At 54.6% G+C, this 15,701-nt stretch overlaps 2 protein-coding genes across 2 annotated transcripts; one reads left to right on the top strand and one right to left on the bottom strand.

Annotated features, from left to right (window-relative positions):
- Nucleotides 1-695: 695 nt before the first annotated feature.
- GUCA1A (guanylate cyclase activator 1A) lies at nt 696-4,239 on the top strand. Its single transcript, XM_021539474.2, has 4 exons — nt 696-893; nt 2,915-3,064; nt 3,541-3,631; nt 4,079-4,239. The coding sequence occupies exons 1-4, from the start codon at nt 696-698 to the stop codon at nt 4,237-4,239; spliced, it is 600 nt and encodes a 199-aa protein (XP_021395149.1).
- A 5,358-nt stretch (nt 4,240-9,597) lies between these two features.
- GUCA1B (guanylate cyclase activator 1B) lies at nt 9,598-12,885 on the bottom strand. Its single transcript, XM_021539485.2, has 4 exons — nt 12,499-12,885; nt 11,182-11,331; nt 10,267-10,381; nt 9,598-9,725 (listed from the first exon to the last, which is right to left on the bottom strand). The coding sequence occupies exons 1-4, from the start codon at nt 12,700-12,702 to the stop codon at nt 9,598-9,600; spliced, it is 597 nt and encodes a 198-aa protein (XP_021395160.1). The 5' UTR covers nt 12,703-12,885.
- Nucleotides 12,886-15,701: the final 2,816 nt, after the last annotated feature.

Raw genomic sequence — 15,701 nt, 5'->3', positions numbered from 1 at the left:
AAACCTTTACCATTCAAAGCAATTACGTTTCTATATTTGTCTCCACACCAAATTTACCCTCCTGGCATGTCTCTTCCAGGAGCTGAAGTGGCACTTCCCCCTCTCTGAATTCCAGGCTCTGGAGCCCCTCTGGAATCCTCTGGCAGAGTGAGGTGAAGGGAAAGCAAAAAGCAGAAACAGCACAGAGGATTCAGAGTGGTTTTCTCTCATTCTTCTTACTCTGGTTCTGGTCCAAAAGTTCTTGCTTAGGTGACACCAGCCCTCCCCAAATGATAAATGAAGTGGATTAAGAGATTAGCTCATCACAGAGAAAATTCCACCCTCCTAATCTCCTGCTGGGCCTGTAATCTTCAAGACTTCCCCATTTTACCTCTCCTCTATTTTAACCTGAACTCTTAATGCCTTGCAGGAGCCCACCGCCCCTCCGAGCCTCATTGGCTGGGGAGGGATTTGCTGGGTGCTTAAATGTCACCTTGCCCTCCAAGGAGGGTTTTGTGCTTTTGGGATTTCCCAGGAACACGAGTCTCCATCACCGCTGGGATCTGCACAGCCCCGGGCACTTGGGCTGCTCCCGATGCCCTGAGCCTGCCCTGCTGGGGACGTGTGGGCTTTGAAGGCAGAACTGGGAGATTTTCCCCCACAATTTCACAAAGCCTCCGTTTTTGGCTGCAAAGGGACCGGCCCTTGGTGTGGAGATGGGGAACATGGACGGGAAAAGCGTGGAGGAGCTGAGCACCACCGAGTGCCACCAGTGGTACAAGAAGTTCATGACGGAGTGTCCTTCTGGCCAGCTCACCCTCTACGAGTTCAAGCAGTTTTTTGGCTTGAAAAACCTGAGTCCGGCAGCGAACAAATACGTTGAGCAAATGTTTGAGACGTTTGACTTTAATAAGGTAAATATTGCCCTTCCACTCGGCCGTGCAGGGATGGGCCGGGCTCTGCTCTGGGATCCCGTGAGCTGGGGCTGGGTGGGTGTGAGACAAAAACTGCTCTGGGTGCTGCACCCTGAGCCACCGCAGCCCCAGAAACTGCAAACGGGTTCTGGAACGTGAAAAATGCCACAAAAACTCTTCACCCACTGCCTGCTCTGCAAGGACACAGAGGCTCCCCCCAGAACTGACATTTTCCTTTTAAAACAGTGGGGTTTTATCTGGCATCTTTGATCCCTCTAAGATGAAGTGCCCTTTAATCCTTAAGCACTGGATGTTGTGACAGGAGCTGCGAGGACAAGGGCTGCATTCACCCAGGGACAGGCAGTCCCCAGCTTGGACTGGGAATGTTTGTGCTTGGAACTGGCCATGGATTGCACTGGGATTGGTTTTATTCCATGGGAAAAGGAGCTCGGGCTCCCTGTGCAGAGACTTTGCAGCCCAGGCTGTGGCTGTGCCAGGCCCCAGAGGGGCAGTCCCAGAGCAGGGATTTGGGAATGCAGTCCCAGAGCAGGGATTTGGGAATGCAGTCCTGCAGCAGGGATTTGGGAATGCAGTCCCGGGGAAGGGATTTGGGAATGCAGTCCTGGGGAAGGGATTTGGGAATGCAGTCCTGGGGAAGGGATTTGGGAATGTAGTCCCAGAGCAGGGATTTGGAAATGCAGTCCTGCAGTAGGGATTTGGGAAGCAGACAGATGCTGTGTCTCCAGCAGGAAACTGCATCCTCCTCTCCTTGCAAATGACCTCAAATTGCACCTCCTGTGAGATGAGGAATCTATTTTATGGCAACCCAAAGGGCTTAGTGGCATTAATCCCATTGACAAAAATGCAAATCGGGCCCTAAATCCTTCAGGTGTTTGGTTCGTGCCTTGGCCTTTCCCTTGCTCAGTGCCCTGTTTGAATGCATGCCTGAAAAGGGAATTGCTGCCCAGGAAATCCTGCTGGGAACGGGGCTTAGCAGTGATTTGTCCCTAATCTGGCTCCTGCAGCACTGGGATAAAGCAGATGATCTCCTCTGGAAGGCCCTGCTGCCTTTGCTCACTGACAAAAGCCTGGCTTAGGCCTGTGGTGGGAATCATGGAATCAGTGACGCTGGGAAGGGCCCCAGGATCGCTGAACCCCGGCTCTGCCAGGCTCACCAGCACCCTGTGCCCAGTGCCACATCCACGGGGCACAGCAGGAGCCACTGCCCTTCCAACACCAGGGAACGCTCTGTGCTGGGCAGGAGGCATTTTAGCAACCCCCTGGCAGCTGTGAGCATCAGGTCTGGGGGCGCTTTGGTGGCCTGGGAGCTCGTGGCAGCAGCTTGGCAGTGGTGCCACGTCCTGGGTCCAGCTGGACACCTCAAACGCCGTGGCACGAGCTGGGGAGAGCAAACACCCGCGAGGAAAGTCACAGATAAAAGTGTTTGTGCTCCAAACGTGGAGCAGGTACAGCAATGGCACGGGCACAGAGAAACACCTGCCAGCCCGAGATGTCAGCAGCGTGCCGGGGTCACTTCTGAATTCACTCCTCTCCTGGAAATGAGACCCCCTGGCAGGAGAGAGGAGCTGTGGGTGTGTGCAGGCAGGATGGGGGTGGGTCATTTCTCAGGGCTCATCTGCACAAACCTCTCTGACCTCTGAATTCCGGCTGCTTTGGGCTGGTAATTAATGCCTGGCGTGTTAATTCCCTGAGCACAGGCCAGCTCTCAGTCCCCAGCCCGACCCACCCACCCAGTCCCTGCCTTCCCAACATCTATCGCTCCGAGGCTGGACTTGAGCTTGGAGGCCTTTCCCAGCCTTTATGGCTGTATAATTCTATCATTCCACAGCATTTCTCACAGATTCAGGTGGAACCTTGGCTTTCACCACTGCACCCCACGAGCCCCTGGTCTCAGCGTGGAGGGAGCAGCTCTGGGGAACTCCAGAAGTGACCAAGATGGTCCCTGAAACTGCCTGACTCTGCTTTTTGTCTCACCTTCGCTTCTAACCTTCTGCTTCTAGGATGGCTACATAGATTTCATGGAATACGTGGCAGCTCTGAGCCTGGTGCTGAAGGGGAAGGTGGATCAGAAGCTGAGGTGGTATTTCAAGCTCTACGACGTGGATGGGAACGGCTGCATCGACCGGGCTGAGCTGCTGAACATCATCAAAGTGAGTGGGCCCTGCTCCCCACTGCTGCCACAGAGGGCTGCAGGACACGGAGAGGCTGCAGCAGGAGCTGCCAGCCCCTGAATCCCACTGCCCCAGCCTGCTGCTGTCCTCTGCCAGCGCTGCCAGCTGTGCCAGCCCCAGACCCTGCACCCCTCGTCCTCTCCTGGCAGCCTGCTTGACCCTGTGCGCTGAAACTGGGGCTGAGATAAGCACTTGAATTTAATCTAAGGGTTTTCAGAGGTGAATGGCCTCTGTCTTATCCCAGCATGCCCACTAAATCTTGTAAAGCATCGATTGCCTTTTTAGGTGGTTTTAATCTCCAGCCTTTTAGACAGGACTCGTTCCTTTCAAAGCCTAACTGCCTGAAAACAAGTTTTAGCATTTGGCCTTTCATGCCTGGCCATTTGGGCACTTGTTCTGGTGGGCACACAGCCCTGCAGGGCACTCAGCAATGCCTGTGCCCCTCTCCCCTCCAGGCCATTCGATCCATCAACCGCTGCAACGAGAAGATGACGGCGGAGGAGTTCACAGACATGGTGTTCAACAAAATCGATATAAATGGAGATGGTGAGGCCCTTCCTCGGGCAGTGCCCCTGCTCTGCCTTCCCTCCCCTGCCCCCCAGGCTGCCAGAGCAGCTCCTGCTGCTGGATGTCCCAAACCACCGGCATGGGGAGAGCTGGCAGAGGGTGGCTCCCGGTGGGGCTGAGCTCCCCATCCCCTGTGGGCTGCCCAGGGGACACTGCCCACAGCCCCTCCAGGGTGGGCACAATGCCCAGGGGACACTGCCCACAGCCCCTGCAGGGTGGGCACAATGCCCGGGGATACTGCCCCAGCCCCTCCAGGGTGGGCACAATGCCCAGGGGACCCTGCCCCAGCCCCTCCAGGTGGGTCTGCGCTGGGCTTTGGGGCACAGTGCCCGGTGCTGAGACCCCACTGCCAGGCTCTGTGCCATGCTGGGGCACAGGGAGCAGCCATCCTGCAGGCTTTAACGCAGCTCTGGGATGTGCCCCCAGGTGAGCTGTCCCTGGAGGAGTTCATGGAGGGCGTGCAGAAGGACGAGATGCTGCTGGACATCCTGACCCGCAGCCTGGACCTGACCCACATCGTGCGGCTGATCCAGAACGACGGCAAGAACCCCCACGAGGGCGGGCAGGACGCCCAGGATGCCCCGTAGCTCCCGGGATGATGCCCAGGCTGCCCCGTAGCTCCCGGGACACTGCCCCGGCCCCCCTGGCACCGCCAGCTGGGCTGGGGCTGCGGGGCTGCAGCTCCCCGTGGCAGACCTGGCATCCCCGGGATGGCCTCGGGGCCCCGGGGTGCTCTGCTGAGCTCAGAGCGGGGACAGCCCCCAGGCAGGGGAGCAGCACCAGCCTGGGTGGGCCAAGAACCCCCAAAATCCCACCGAGGCTGTGGCCGACACCCCCGGCGGGGTCCGGGCAGGGGCTGCCCGTGACTTGGCCCCGGTGAGAGGGGTCCTGGAAAAGCAGATCTAAACCTTCCCCTTCCTTTTGTATTTGCAGCCCGAGCAATCAGCAGTTCTGGTCGCTCCTGCCTTCACTCCTCATCGTTCGCTCAGCAGTGATTAGTGACAATGTGATAAAACATTTCTGAGCTAGAAAAAGGGGAGGGGTGAATGCAGTGGCTTTTCCTTGTTTGAAAGCATTAAAAACATTGAATGGTGCCTTTTTTTAACAACCTCCTGGACTGTAAGGAAATGTTTCTCCCTGAAGCATCTGGAAGGAAGGAAGGAAGGAGGGAAGGAGGGAAGGAGGTCCTTCCAGATAAGAGAACCAGCAGTGCAGGAACCTGAAGGGAGCTGTAGGACTGTTGGTGTTTCCCACCTGGCAAAGGAGCCCCAGGAGGTTTTGACCCCCTTGGCAGTGTGGGTTCTGGAGGGCGAGGCTCAGAGTGCCCGTGGTACCCGAGGGTCCCTGCCAGGCCCGGAGCCGGGTGGGATCAGGGCAGTGCCCGGGAGGGATCAGGGCAGCCCTGGCACAGGAGCAGGGGCAGCCTCACCCGAGCTCCTGCAGGAGCTCCTCACCCCTGGGGGCTCTCCCAGGCCTGGTGGGGCAGCGCAGGACACCAGGAAGGATTTCTTGCCCAGCTGAGAGTTTTGTTATTTAGCACTGGGTGTTTGCAATCCATAAGCAGCTTCCTGACCATTTCTCCTGTGCGTCCTTTTCACTGGACGGAGTTTTACCTGGAAGCTTTTGTACTTCCAGTCCTTTATTAGGTGAGCTAATAAAGATGTTTTACAATATTATTTCAGGTCACGCTTCTTCTCTCTCGAATCAACCCTTCTGTTTCTGGCAGGGCAGATTCAGTGGCTCTCAGCAGTACAGACACAGCTGCTCTGGGGATGTTCTGGGGCTCACAAACCACAGGAGCCCGTGGTGGCCAACTTGGCCCCTCACAGCACTGCAAGAGGGAGCAGCTGCACCCCTCAGCAGGGGTGGGCCGAGCTGTTTACTCACAGTGGAACTAACTCTGCCTCCTGCAGCAGAACCGGCTCCCCGCACATCAGCAGCAGCACGCTCAGAGCCCTTTGGCTCTGCAGCAGCACAGGAGGGAGCTGAGCTCAGCGTGGGCTCTCTGAGCTCCCCCCGGGCACAGACCCCCTCAGCCCTGCCCGAGCTTCCCTCTGCCTCCCTCTGCACCCAAGGGCGGCAAGAAGCAGCTTTGAGCAGTCAGATCTCTAGTTATAAAGCCAAAGTTGTTCTAAAAGGGCTGTCCCTGACCCACCCCTGTCCCCATCCCATGGATCCCATGGATCTCATGCCATGCCATGCCATGCCATGCCGTGCCATGCCATGCCATGCCATGCCGTGCCATGCCATGCCATGCCATGCCATGCCATGCCATCCCATTCCCGGTTTTTGGGGCCCCCCCTCTCCCCCCGTTCCCGCCGTGTCCGCCCGTCCCGCAGCGCCCCCTGCCGGCCCCGCCGGGAGCCGCGGAACGCGCCGGGATCGCCCCGGGACCCCAAACCCGAGAGGATCCCCCAAAACAGCCCCGGGACCCCAAACCCGAGAGGATCCCCCAAAACAGCCCCGGGACCCAAACCCCAGAGAATCCCCCAAAACAGCCCCGGGACCCCAAACCCGAGAGAATCCCCCAAAACAGCCCCGAGACCCCAAACCCGAGAGGATCCCCCAAAACAGCCCCGGGACCGAAACCCGAGAGGATTCCCCAAAACAGCCCCGGGACCCAAACCCCAGAGAATCCCCCAAAACAGCCCCGGGACCCAAACCCCAGAGGATCCCCCAAAACAGCCCCGGGACCGAAACCCGAGAGGATCCCCCAAAACAGCCCCGGGTCCCAGAATCAGGCAGGATCTTTAAGGGTGATGCACTTGAGGCACTCCCCAGGCTCCCGAGGTGCACTTAATTTTGAAGGAAAGAAAGAAGAGAAAGGGAAGAAGGAAGGAAAGGAAAAGGAAAGTCAGCAAGGAAAGAAATAAAAGAAAGGAAGGAACGGCAGGCAGGAAGGCAGGAAGGAAAGAAAGGGAGGAAAGTAAAGGAGGAAAGGGAGGAAAAGAAGGAAAGGGAGGAAAGGAAAGGAATTTTGCCATGGCACAGCAGAGCACAGGCGCTGTTAGAGAAGCACAGGCAGCGCCTGCAGTGAGCGGCTCGGGGCTGAGGAGGTCACTCTGGCTTCCCACGGGACATTTTCCAGGGATCCTGCCCACCAATGTCCCGGACACAAAGCCCCGGAGAGCCGCCCCTGCCCAAAGCTCAGCTGAGCTCAGAGCTGCGTGCGGGACCCTCGCTGCTCCTCAGCCTCCCGTCCTGCTGCTCAGGGATGCATCTCCCGGAGGATTTTAGGATGTGACGCCTCCTTGGCTGCTGCTCCCTCTCCCTTCCACAACAGCCTCAGCTCCAGCTCTCCAAGCTGATTTCTGCACCTTCGCTCCCACGCAGCCGCGGGGCATCGGCAAGGAGCAGATGGTAGCCCAGAAAAGTCAAGTGGCATTTGCCTTTTCCAAGCCATCCTGCTTCCCAGTTTAGAGCAGAAGGAAATCCGATCAGCCAAATCCAATTGGAGCTGGGCCCTAAGTCTGGAAAACGGATTATGCAAACGCCTGCCATCGCCAGCCTGCTGTGAACGGAGCCGGGGAGGAGGTCAGGGCTTCTGCAGCCCGGCCTTTAAAACAGCAGCCAGGCCAAAGCACCCTGCCATTTCTTCAGCAAAGATGACACAATCCATAAGAGGAGCGATTTTCCGCGGGTTCTGCCAGCTCTGGCACAAACAGAGCCCCTGCCCTGCGCCCACAGGACTGGAAGCACCCAGCTGCTGTCCTGCTCCAGTCCTGCCAGATTACACTGGGGGCACCTGGCTGCAGTTTCTGCTCCCCTCGTTTAGGCACCTGGTTCCAGTTCCATTGAGAAACACTGGTTTGTTTTTTTTAATTATCCTCTCATGGATTTCGCTGTCATCACAGGGAAGTTAAACAGAAGAGGCTCCTTCCCTCCTCTGCAACAGCATCCCACCTCTGCCTTATCTCTGTCAGCTGCTCACCAGCTCCTCCCCTAAATTCAATATATCACACTCACAGGCTACAGTTTCAGTCAGGTGCTTACGCAGCTCTTCATCTAATTAACAAACAGATTCTGGGAAACAAAGGCTTTTAATAAATATTTCTTTATTCAAGTCGTGTTTTACAAAACTTCTACCGACATCTGTACAAGTGCTCACCAGGGGAGCGCTGCTGGCCTGGGGACAGCCCCTGCAGGGCCTGGGCTGGCCAGGTGAGCAGAACTGGAGAATTTGAAGCATTTCAGTGAAGCAGCAAAGTGCAATTCTATGAACTAAACGGCCTCTCTAAACCCGTGCGAGAGGAGCAGGCTGTGTTACCTTGGTGAGATGCTGAAGAGTAAGGAATTCTTAGAGATTTCTATCCTCCAATGAAAACATTTTTTCACAAGCTGGAAAATCAATAAAAGTGAATGCTTTCATCCAGGCTCTCAAGTCAGAAGTCAGATTTTTCTTTCAGATCCTGAGCTGATAAACTATTGACCAGAGAGAGTTTGAGCAGCTGCCTCGGAGCAGCAGAGAGCACAAGTCCAATCAGCAACCACAAACTGCTCAGTGAACTCACAAAAAGCTGTTTCCAAGTGGAAATGGGCACCGCTGAACTCCACCAACGATTGTGTCTAATCCTGAGCACTTCCCCATGGAATTTAAACACTGGCTAAACTGACAAGACCACAAACCAGCAAACTAATCAGCTAATGACAGCTACTACAGTCCTAATTAAAGGCCACAAAAGAGGGGTTGTAAATCTTTTCATTGGTATGACCTGGCCCACTGATCCCATAGGAAAATTAAAATGGAACAGACAAGCTCATGTTATTTTCCTGGGGGGTTTTCTTCTTTCGAATGAACCAGTAAATCCAATAAAGGTGAACCAAAATATCAATTCAGCCCAAATTCTTTTCCCACATAGTTCTATGTAGAAACACGGGTTAGAACAGCAGAGCTCAGCCTGCAACTTGTGTAAATTCTGAATCTGCAGTCTGGGGCTAAATTAAGTGCAGTGTAAAACCACTGTACTGGAATTTTTGTCACTTTTTCCACTTTTCAAGGCCAGTTTGAACAGGGCTTGGAGCAATCTGATGTGGCATCGCTGCCAGGGCAGGGGGCTTGGAAATCCAGGAGTTTTGAGGTTCTCCCAGCCCAAACCATCCATGATTTCTGATTCTGGGGTCCTGCCGTGGAGCAGCACAAATCCTCTCATTGCAGAGGCCCCAAGATCAGGGGCTGGAAGGAGCCGGGTCCCACCTGGGCTCTGCGTGGGGCTGGGAAATGGCAGCGTTTGGAGTCAGCATCCCCAGCCCCTGAGGCTCCGGGCAGGAGCAGGAGCAGCCTCTGGTCCCCGGGAGCTGCTGCTGCTCCTGCCCAGCCCTGCCCTCGTTTCCCTGGGGGGCTCTGGGTGCTGTCCCGTGCTGGGGGCTCTGTGCTGGCCAGCAGGGATCTGACAGGGCACCAGTGAATGCCATGGGGCACACAGAGAGCCCCCGAGCATCCAGGAGCTGCCCGTGCTGCTGTGAGAGCTGTGAGAGCAGCAGTGAGCCCTGCCAGCCCCAAACCTGCGCTGGGGACAGGACAGCACTGCTGGCTCCATCCCTCCCCAAACCTGCGCTGGGGACAGGACAGCACTGCTGGCTCCATCCCTCCCCAAACCTGCACTGGGGACAGGACAGCATTGCTGGCTCCATCCCTCCCTGCCACCAGCCCCAAACCTGCTCAGCATCTGCTGCACGAAGTTTGTTCCTTGGGGTGTATCCAAAAAGCAGAGCTGGCAAACACGGAATTGTGTACACAGCAAGACTTATTCACGGGCCAGAAATAGTCCCCGGGTACCAGCAGAGCTCAGCACGAGGGTTTTACATCAGAGATGACTCCTTAAACCACGCCGGTTTTCATCTGGATGCTGAGATGGAATTAAAAAGGAAAGTCACTACCAGGCTAGAGGAGGGGCCGCCCTTGGGACTCAGCATCACCATTTCAGCTGCGTGAGAGCCGAATTCGCTCAGAACAAAGCACTCTTTCTCCTCTGCTCAGTGATCCATCCCCCGGGGTTCACATCCATTTGCAACATCTTCATCACCCACTTGTCCTTCCTGGCTCCATCAATGAACTCGTCAAGAGACAGCTGCCCTGTGGGTGAGATGGGGGCACAGATGGGCACTGAGGGAGATAAGAGAGGAGGAGGAGGCAGGATTCCACCCAGGTGTCAGATAAAACGCTAATCAGACCATCTTAGGCGTGCCCACACCTCTGGGGCCAGGCAGCTGAAAGACAGGCCAGGGGCTGAGACCACCCCAACGGGACCCAGGGGTGCCCACCCCAACGGGACCCTCCGGACCCTGCAGGGGCTCACCGGGCCCCTCCAGGACCTGTGTCAGGCAGGTCCTGCAGGTCCCAGTCTGCTGGAGCAGCGCCTTCACCCAGCTCTGTGCTGGCACCGGGACCTGCCCCTGCCTGCTGGGGCTGTCAGAGTGACACCAAAACTGCCCCAGCAGCGACTGCTCTGTGCTCTACAGCAGAGTAACAACCGAAAAGATTTCTCCCTGCTCCACCAAGGGTCTGCTGGCCCTGTGGAACGGAGCAGAACCAAGTCCAGCTGTCCTTTGTGGGACACACAGCAGAGCCAAGGGAGCCCTGGCAGGCAGGAATGACCTGGGCCACCCAGACTCACCGTCCCCATTCTCATCCACCAGCTGGAATATCCTGTCCACCACCTCCTCGGGAGTCAGCAGCGGGGTCCTGTCCTCCACGTCCGACCAGCACACCTTCTTCAGCCTGTAGATGGACTGGAAGGGGCTCACAGGTTAGGACAAGGACTGCGAGATGAAAAGCAGTGAGCCCTGCTGCCATCCCATCGCTGTCAAGGTCTCTTTCAAAGGCTTTAACCTTTCTGGGAAGTTCTGCCCCGGGGCACCTCAGCTCTGGGTTGGGACCTCTGGCCTCAGCCTGCCCTGGCTGCACATGAATCACCTCATTGCCCTGTGAAGCTGCTGCCCCCCTGCCCTCCTCTCTCACTGCTCACACCTCTGGGCTCTTTGCAAAGCACAGAGGGAGAGTTTCAGAGGGGCAAACCCCAGCCCCTGAGGGATTCTTTGCTGGCACCCAAAGGCTGCCCCTGCCCTCTCTGGGGAGCCGTGCCCCGGCTGCAGCCCAAGCCTGTCTCAGCTCACGTTCTGGGGCCAGGCTGGACCTGCTCCTGCCGTGGCACTGCTGCCCCTGGGTACCTTTCGTGCTTAGGGCGAAGGCTTTTGTCTAAAGTCTTCCCAGAGAGAGGATTAGCAGCGGCCTCACAGCTCTGGGCACTTGTGGCTGACCTCAAAGCCGTGATGGGAGGTGGCCCAGACAGGCTGGCCTGCTTTCACACCTGCAGCAGGTGACTGGCTGCTCACCCTCCCAGCCCCGCTGCCCACGGGGCAGCTCCTGGCACTGCCCTTCCTGAGGGCTCACAGGGCACGAGCAGCTTCTGCTGTGCCCTCAGTGCAGAGCACAGCTGCCCGTGCCCGGCTGGTGCCCAGCATCCCCGAGCCTGCCCACCACAGCCCCGGAGCCCTCTGCTCACAGGAGGGGCTGGGCAGTGCCCACTCACCTCCACGATTTCCAGCAGCTCGGGTTTGTCTATGCAGCCGTTGCCATCCTTGTCGTACACCTTGAACGTCCACCTCAGCTTGTGCTCCAGCTTGCCCCGCAAAACCAGATTCAGGGCAGCCACGTATTCCAGAAAATCAATGGTGTTATCCTGTGGCAACACAGAAGCAGCAGCTGGGTGACCCTTGGCTGGGTAGAAGGTGGGTGGAAAAGTTTTTACAGCTTCCAGAAAAGCTGGGTCGGAGCTGCCAGAAGGACAGGGCAGGGGCAGGGGCTTGTTTGGCACTTGGAAGGAGGTTTGTGGCAGTTCAGCAGGCACAGCCACACCCTGTGCAGCCAGGCTGGGCTCCTCCCCACTAAAAACAGGAAAAGAGTCCCTGTCCTGTTAAAAAAACCCTGTAAATGAGGAGTGGGACTTCAACTTTTATGCACAGTTTGCTCTGCTACCTTTTCCCCACAGCTTTCATAAGGGACTTTGGGACCTGAAGCTTTCATTTTTTGCAGGAATTTGGTTTTTCACAACTTGGAATACTGAGAGAAGCCTGACCTGCTGACATCTTCTGTGGCCTTTTTAAATCCTTCCCACAAACTGACTTTTGCTGCCACTGCAATGAGATTTTGACCCTATTTCCAAAGGGAGCTTAAGGGAGATGAGTTGATCAGAGATGAACAAGCTGAGTCCCCTTTTCCTGTATTGATACAAGGAACAAACATCCCCAGAGCAGCTGGAGAATGATCAGGAGCCTCAGGAAAAGAGTAACTGAGGCATTTGGCAAGTGCTGCCCAGCCAAGGCAGCTGAGAGCCCACAGCATCCCTGCTGCAGTGCAGCAGTGCAGGGATGCAGAGCTGTGGCTGCACCCAAAACCCACCTTCCCCAGGTGTCTCATGGCAAATGCAGCGAAGGGAATCAAAGCCAGAATGTCCGAATTGTTCAGCACACCTCTGCTTTTGGAAAGCAAAGCTAAAATTGATATTCTATTACAAACCACCTGCTCGTACCTGATACTGACACTTCTCCAACACAGAACAAGCCTGAGTAGGATTTTCCTGCACAGGAATTTCCCCTCTACCTCAACAAATTAAAAAATTTTTGCCATGTGGGAGCCTTGGCTGCTTGAGGGTTTCAAAGTGTGACTGCCTAAGTTTCAACTTTTTAATCCACCCTTAGTCCCTTAAGGGGACGTTCTGACCTTAATTTAGGGGGAGATTTGAGGAGATAAATCCAGGCCAGCCTGTGCTCTTCTCCTGCTCTCACTGGTCCCTCATTACGTATATAATAATCTCAATAAATGACTGTAAAACCTTCTCAGCACTTACCCCGTTCTTGTCAAAAGCCCTGAACATGTTCTCCACATACTCTGCTGCCTCCTGGTTGTCCTGGACTCCGAAGAACCTCTTGAACTCGTGCATGAAGAGGGTCCCGCTGGGACATTCCACCACAAATTTCTTATACCACTCCTGCAGCTCTGCAACATCGATCTCTCCTTGCTCCCCTTCAGCATTGGTGAACTGCTGTCCCATTTTCCTTCGGAAAGCAGGATTAAAAACAGGAGGAAAAGAAGAAAAACCCTGCCAAAGTCCTTTGCTCTTTTCCTTCTTGCTGTCTCCTGCCTTCCTCTGATGTCAGTGCTGTGTCTTGCCCTGTCACCTTCCCCTTCTTGTGCTTTATTTTCTGTTCCTGCTCCCCTGCCCAGCTCCTGGAGCTCCGTGTGCTCCCAGGAGATCTCAGAGTGGCTCCTGTGCCCCGGAGCACTGAGCACTGGGCACGGATAAAAATAACTAAAGATCATTAGGAGATTCCCACCCATGAGCCCCAGAGACCTTCAGATGTTCTAGCTGTGCCCTATTTAGAAGCAAACTCCAGGGGCTCAGGGTCTTTCTGCACATTAATTCCTCCCTGTCAAAGAATCTGGGAGCAGAGGTTCCCTGTACACACAACACACAGCCCCATTCTCTGTCCTGTAGAGTTTTCTAGGGGAAAAAGGGATTATGGGGGAAGGAACAGGAATCTTTGCAGTGCTGGCTTGTGTTACCTGCCTGTGGGGGCTGCTCAGTGCTCCAGTGAGATGGGGCACAGGAGAAACAGCAGCTACAGAGAGGGAATCCTGAGAAAACAAACACTGCCACAGGAAAAGCTGCTGATGGATTAAATGAATTCAATGCCTCCGTAGGCTGTGACACAATTAGTGAAGGCACCTAATACACACACATTCCTCTTACTGCCACATCTCCTTCTTAAAGCTTGCAGCTAAGGAGAGCAGGGATTGCTTATTTCCATATTTGTAGAGCATATTCTCCTTATTCCCTTCCCCTCTTTGTGTCCATGGAAATCCTCCTGCTCACCCCTTCCCCCCGTTCATTTTTGGCTTTGATGACAGACACAAAATGCAGCTCGTGCCTGGGCTCGCTGCTCCTGTCCAGCACACTCAGAGCCCTCTCCTCTTCCTCAGCAGCTTTTTGGCACACAGAGCCATTGTTCTGAACCCAGCCACTGCCTGTGTCAGGGGAAGGAATGACCTGAGCTATAAATGTGCCCAAGCCAGCCCAATATCTTCATTAAGAGGATTGGAGCAGCATTAATAGGAAACCATAGGTTCTCTTAGCCTAAATGCAAGGCCCAGATGCATTTAAGCTGCTCGTTTTTTGGAACTTTTTTGGTGTTAGTTAGGGAAGAAGAGCCTCTCTCACGTAAGAATACTGGTTAAGAACCTGGCTGCAATTTGAATTTGATATTGCAGAACAGTAGAGCAATTCATGCTGCACTGTCAGAGTGGGATTTGGCCCGAATCCGCTCACACCTGCAAGTGACCCGGCAGTGGTACTGTATATATATATATATATTTATTTATTTATATTTATTTGTTTATTTATTTATATTTATATATACACACGGAGGTTTGCAGGAGTATAACACAGCCTTACACCTTTACATGTAAGGATATCCAGGCAAGGTTTGGTTTCACTGAAAAGAACAGCAAAGAGAGGACAGAGACAATGCAGCAGAAGCCTGGAGATGGATGGGAAGGGCCAGAGAAGTTGCCAGAAAATGTAAGACTCTTCTATTTCAGTTAAAGCATTTTTATCTAATGATATTCTTATCTATCCTTGTGCCTAGAAGAATGCAAGACAATCATGAACTCAACCCCTCCTTTTGGGAGTGCTTCAGCCCCTGACTCGGAGATGCCTTGTCCACAGCAGAGCAGCTGTGGGGCTGCCCGGAGAAAAACAGCAATAAATCCATGCCCCCATTTTCCTCTTCTAGAGCTACTGGACAGAAGTATTTGGAAGCCACAGTCATGTTTATAAATGATTTGATCTAACTTTGGAATTATCTTGGCTGGTGAGGCCAGGAGTTCTCCCTGGGTCACAGAGAGCCCCGGCACAGAGGGGCTGCCAGGACAGGCTGGGAGGGATTCATTCCTCTTTCCTGCAGGACAGCTGGGGAGTCTGGGCTGTGCTGGGTGAAGCCTCTCCACCATTGTGTGCTGCTCTCCTGCACGGAGCTGCCTGCTGGAATGTGAGTGCTGAGAGCACGCAGCAAGACTCCACATGCCCAGGACATTGTCTTGACTCATTGCATAATTTTGTTTTGCCTTATGGGAACTTGGTGATCTGTTCCCAGGAGAGAAAATGGTTCCTTTTTGTTTTGATGACTGCAATCTTCTCCAGCTGGGAACAAAGGGCTGCAAGAGACCTGGAGTACAAAGCCCAGCTGCTGCTGTTGCAGGCATCATGACATACAATTGTGTTGATAAAACAGTGATATTAATTTGGCACTGAAATAAAGTAAATCGCATAGCTCCTGGTATGAATATTCCTCTGCACATCCTCTGTGTGCTCTGCAGACTGCACTGAAAGAGCTGCTGTCTCTCAGCCAGCAGGATGTCACTTCATAAGTTTATCAGCCAAAAGATCTCCATTTGATTAAAAAAAAAATGCAGGTAGAGGTAAATACAGCAGAGAGAGGTAAAAACAAAAAGACTAATCTCTAGAAAACACCGCAGCGCAGAGGCTGGTGCTGCTTGCCTGCCTGAAGGAGCAGGATCAGCGCTCTGTGTTGTGCCAGAGTGAACATTTTGGATGATCAGTTCCAGCCAGGTAACATCTGACTGCACGTCCTGCCTCATGACTTATCCTGCATTATCACCCCTGCAGCTCCAGAGCTGCCGAGTTTCCCAGCCAAGAGCATGGAAAAAGGCAGCTTATTTCCCGTCAGCTGCCTACCCCAACGTGCTGCCACACGCTCCAGCAGGGCTGGTAGAAACTCAAGAGGGAAAAAAAAACCACCAAACCCTGCAGAGGGCTGGGAAGACTCATTTGTTTGGCATCTGTGTCGGTGCTGGGAAGGCAGCAGAAGCTGTGGCAGAGGCAGCAGGGCGCTGGCAGCACAGCTGGCACAGGGGGCACCAGCTGCAGGGACGCTGTGGGCAGGACTGGACCCTTCTCCCAGGCTGGAGCTCCAAGCTGGAGCAGTCCTCACCCAGCTGCTTTGCCACATTGCTCCATTTTTTCAAATCCCC

The sequence above is a fragment of the Lonchura striata genome, chromosome 30, assembly GCF_046129695.1.
Source record: "Lonchura striata isolate bLonStr1 chromosome 30, bLonStr1.mat, whole genome shotgun sequence".
Lineage (NCBI taxonomy): Eukaryota > Metazoa > Chordata > Aves > Passeriformes > Estrildidae > Lonchura > Lonchura striata.
The sequence above is the reverse complement of the archived record's forward strand: the minus strand, read 5'-3'. Positions and strand labels throughout refer to the sequence as shown.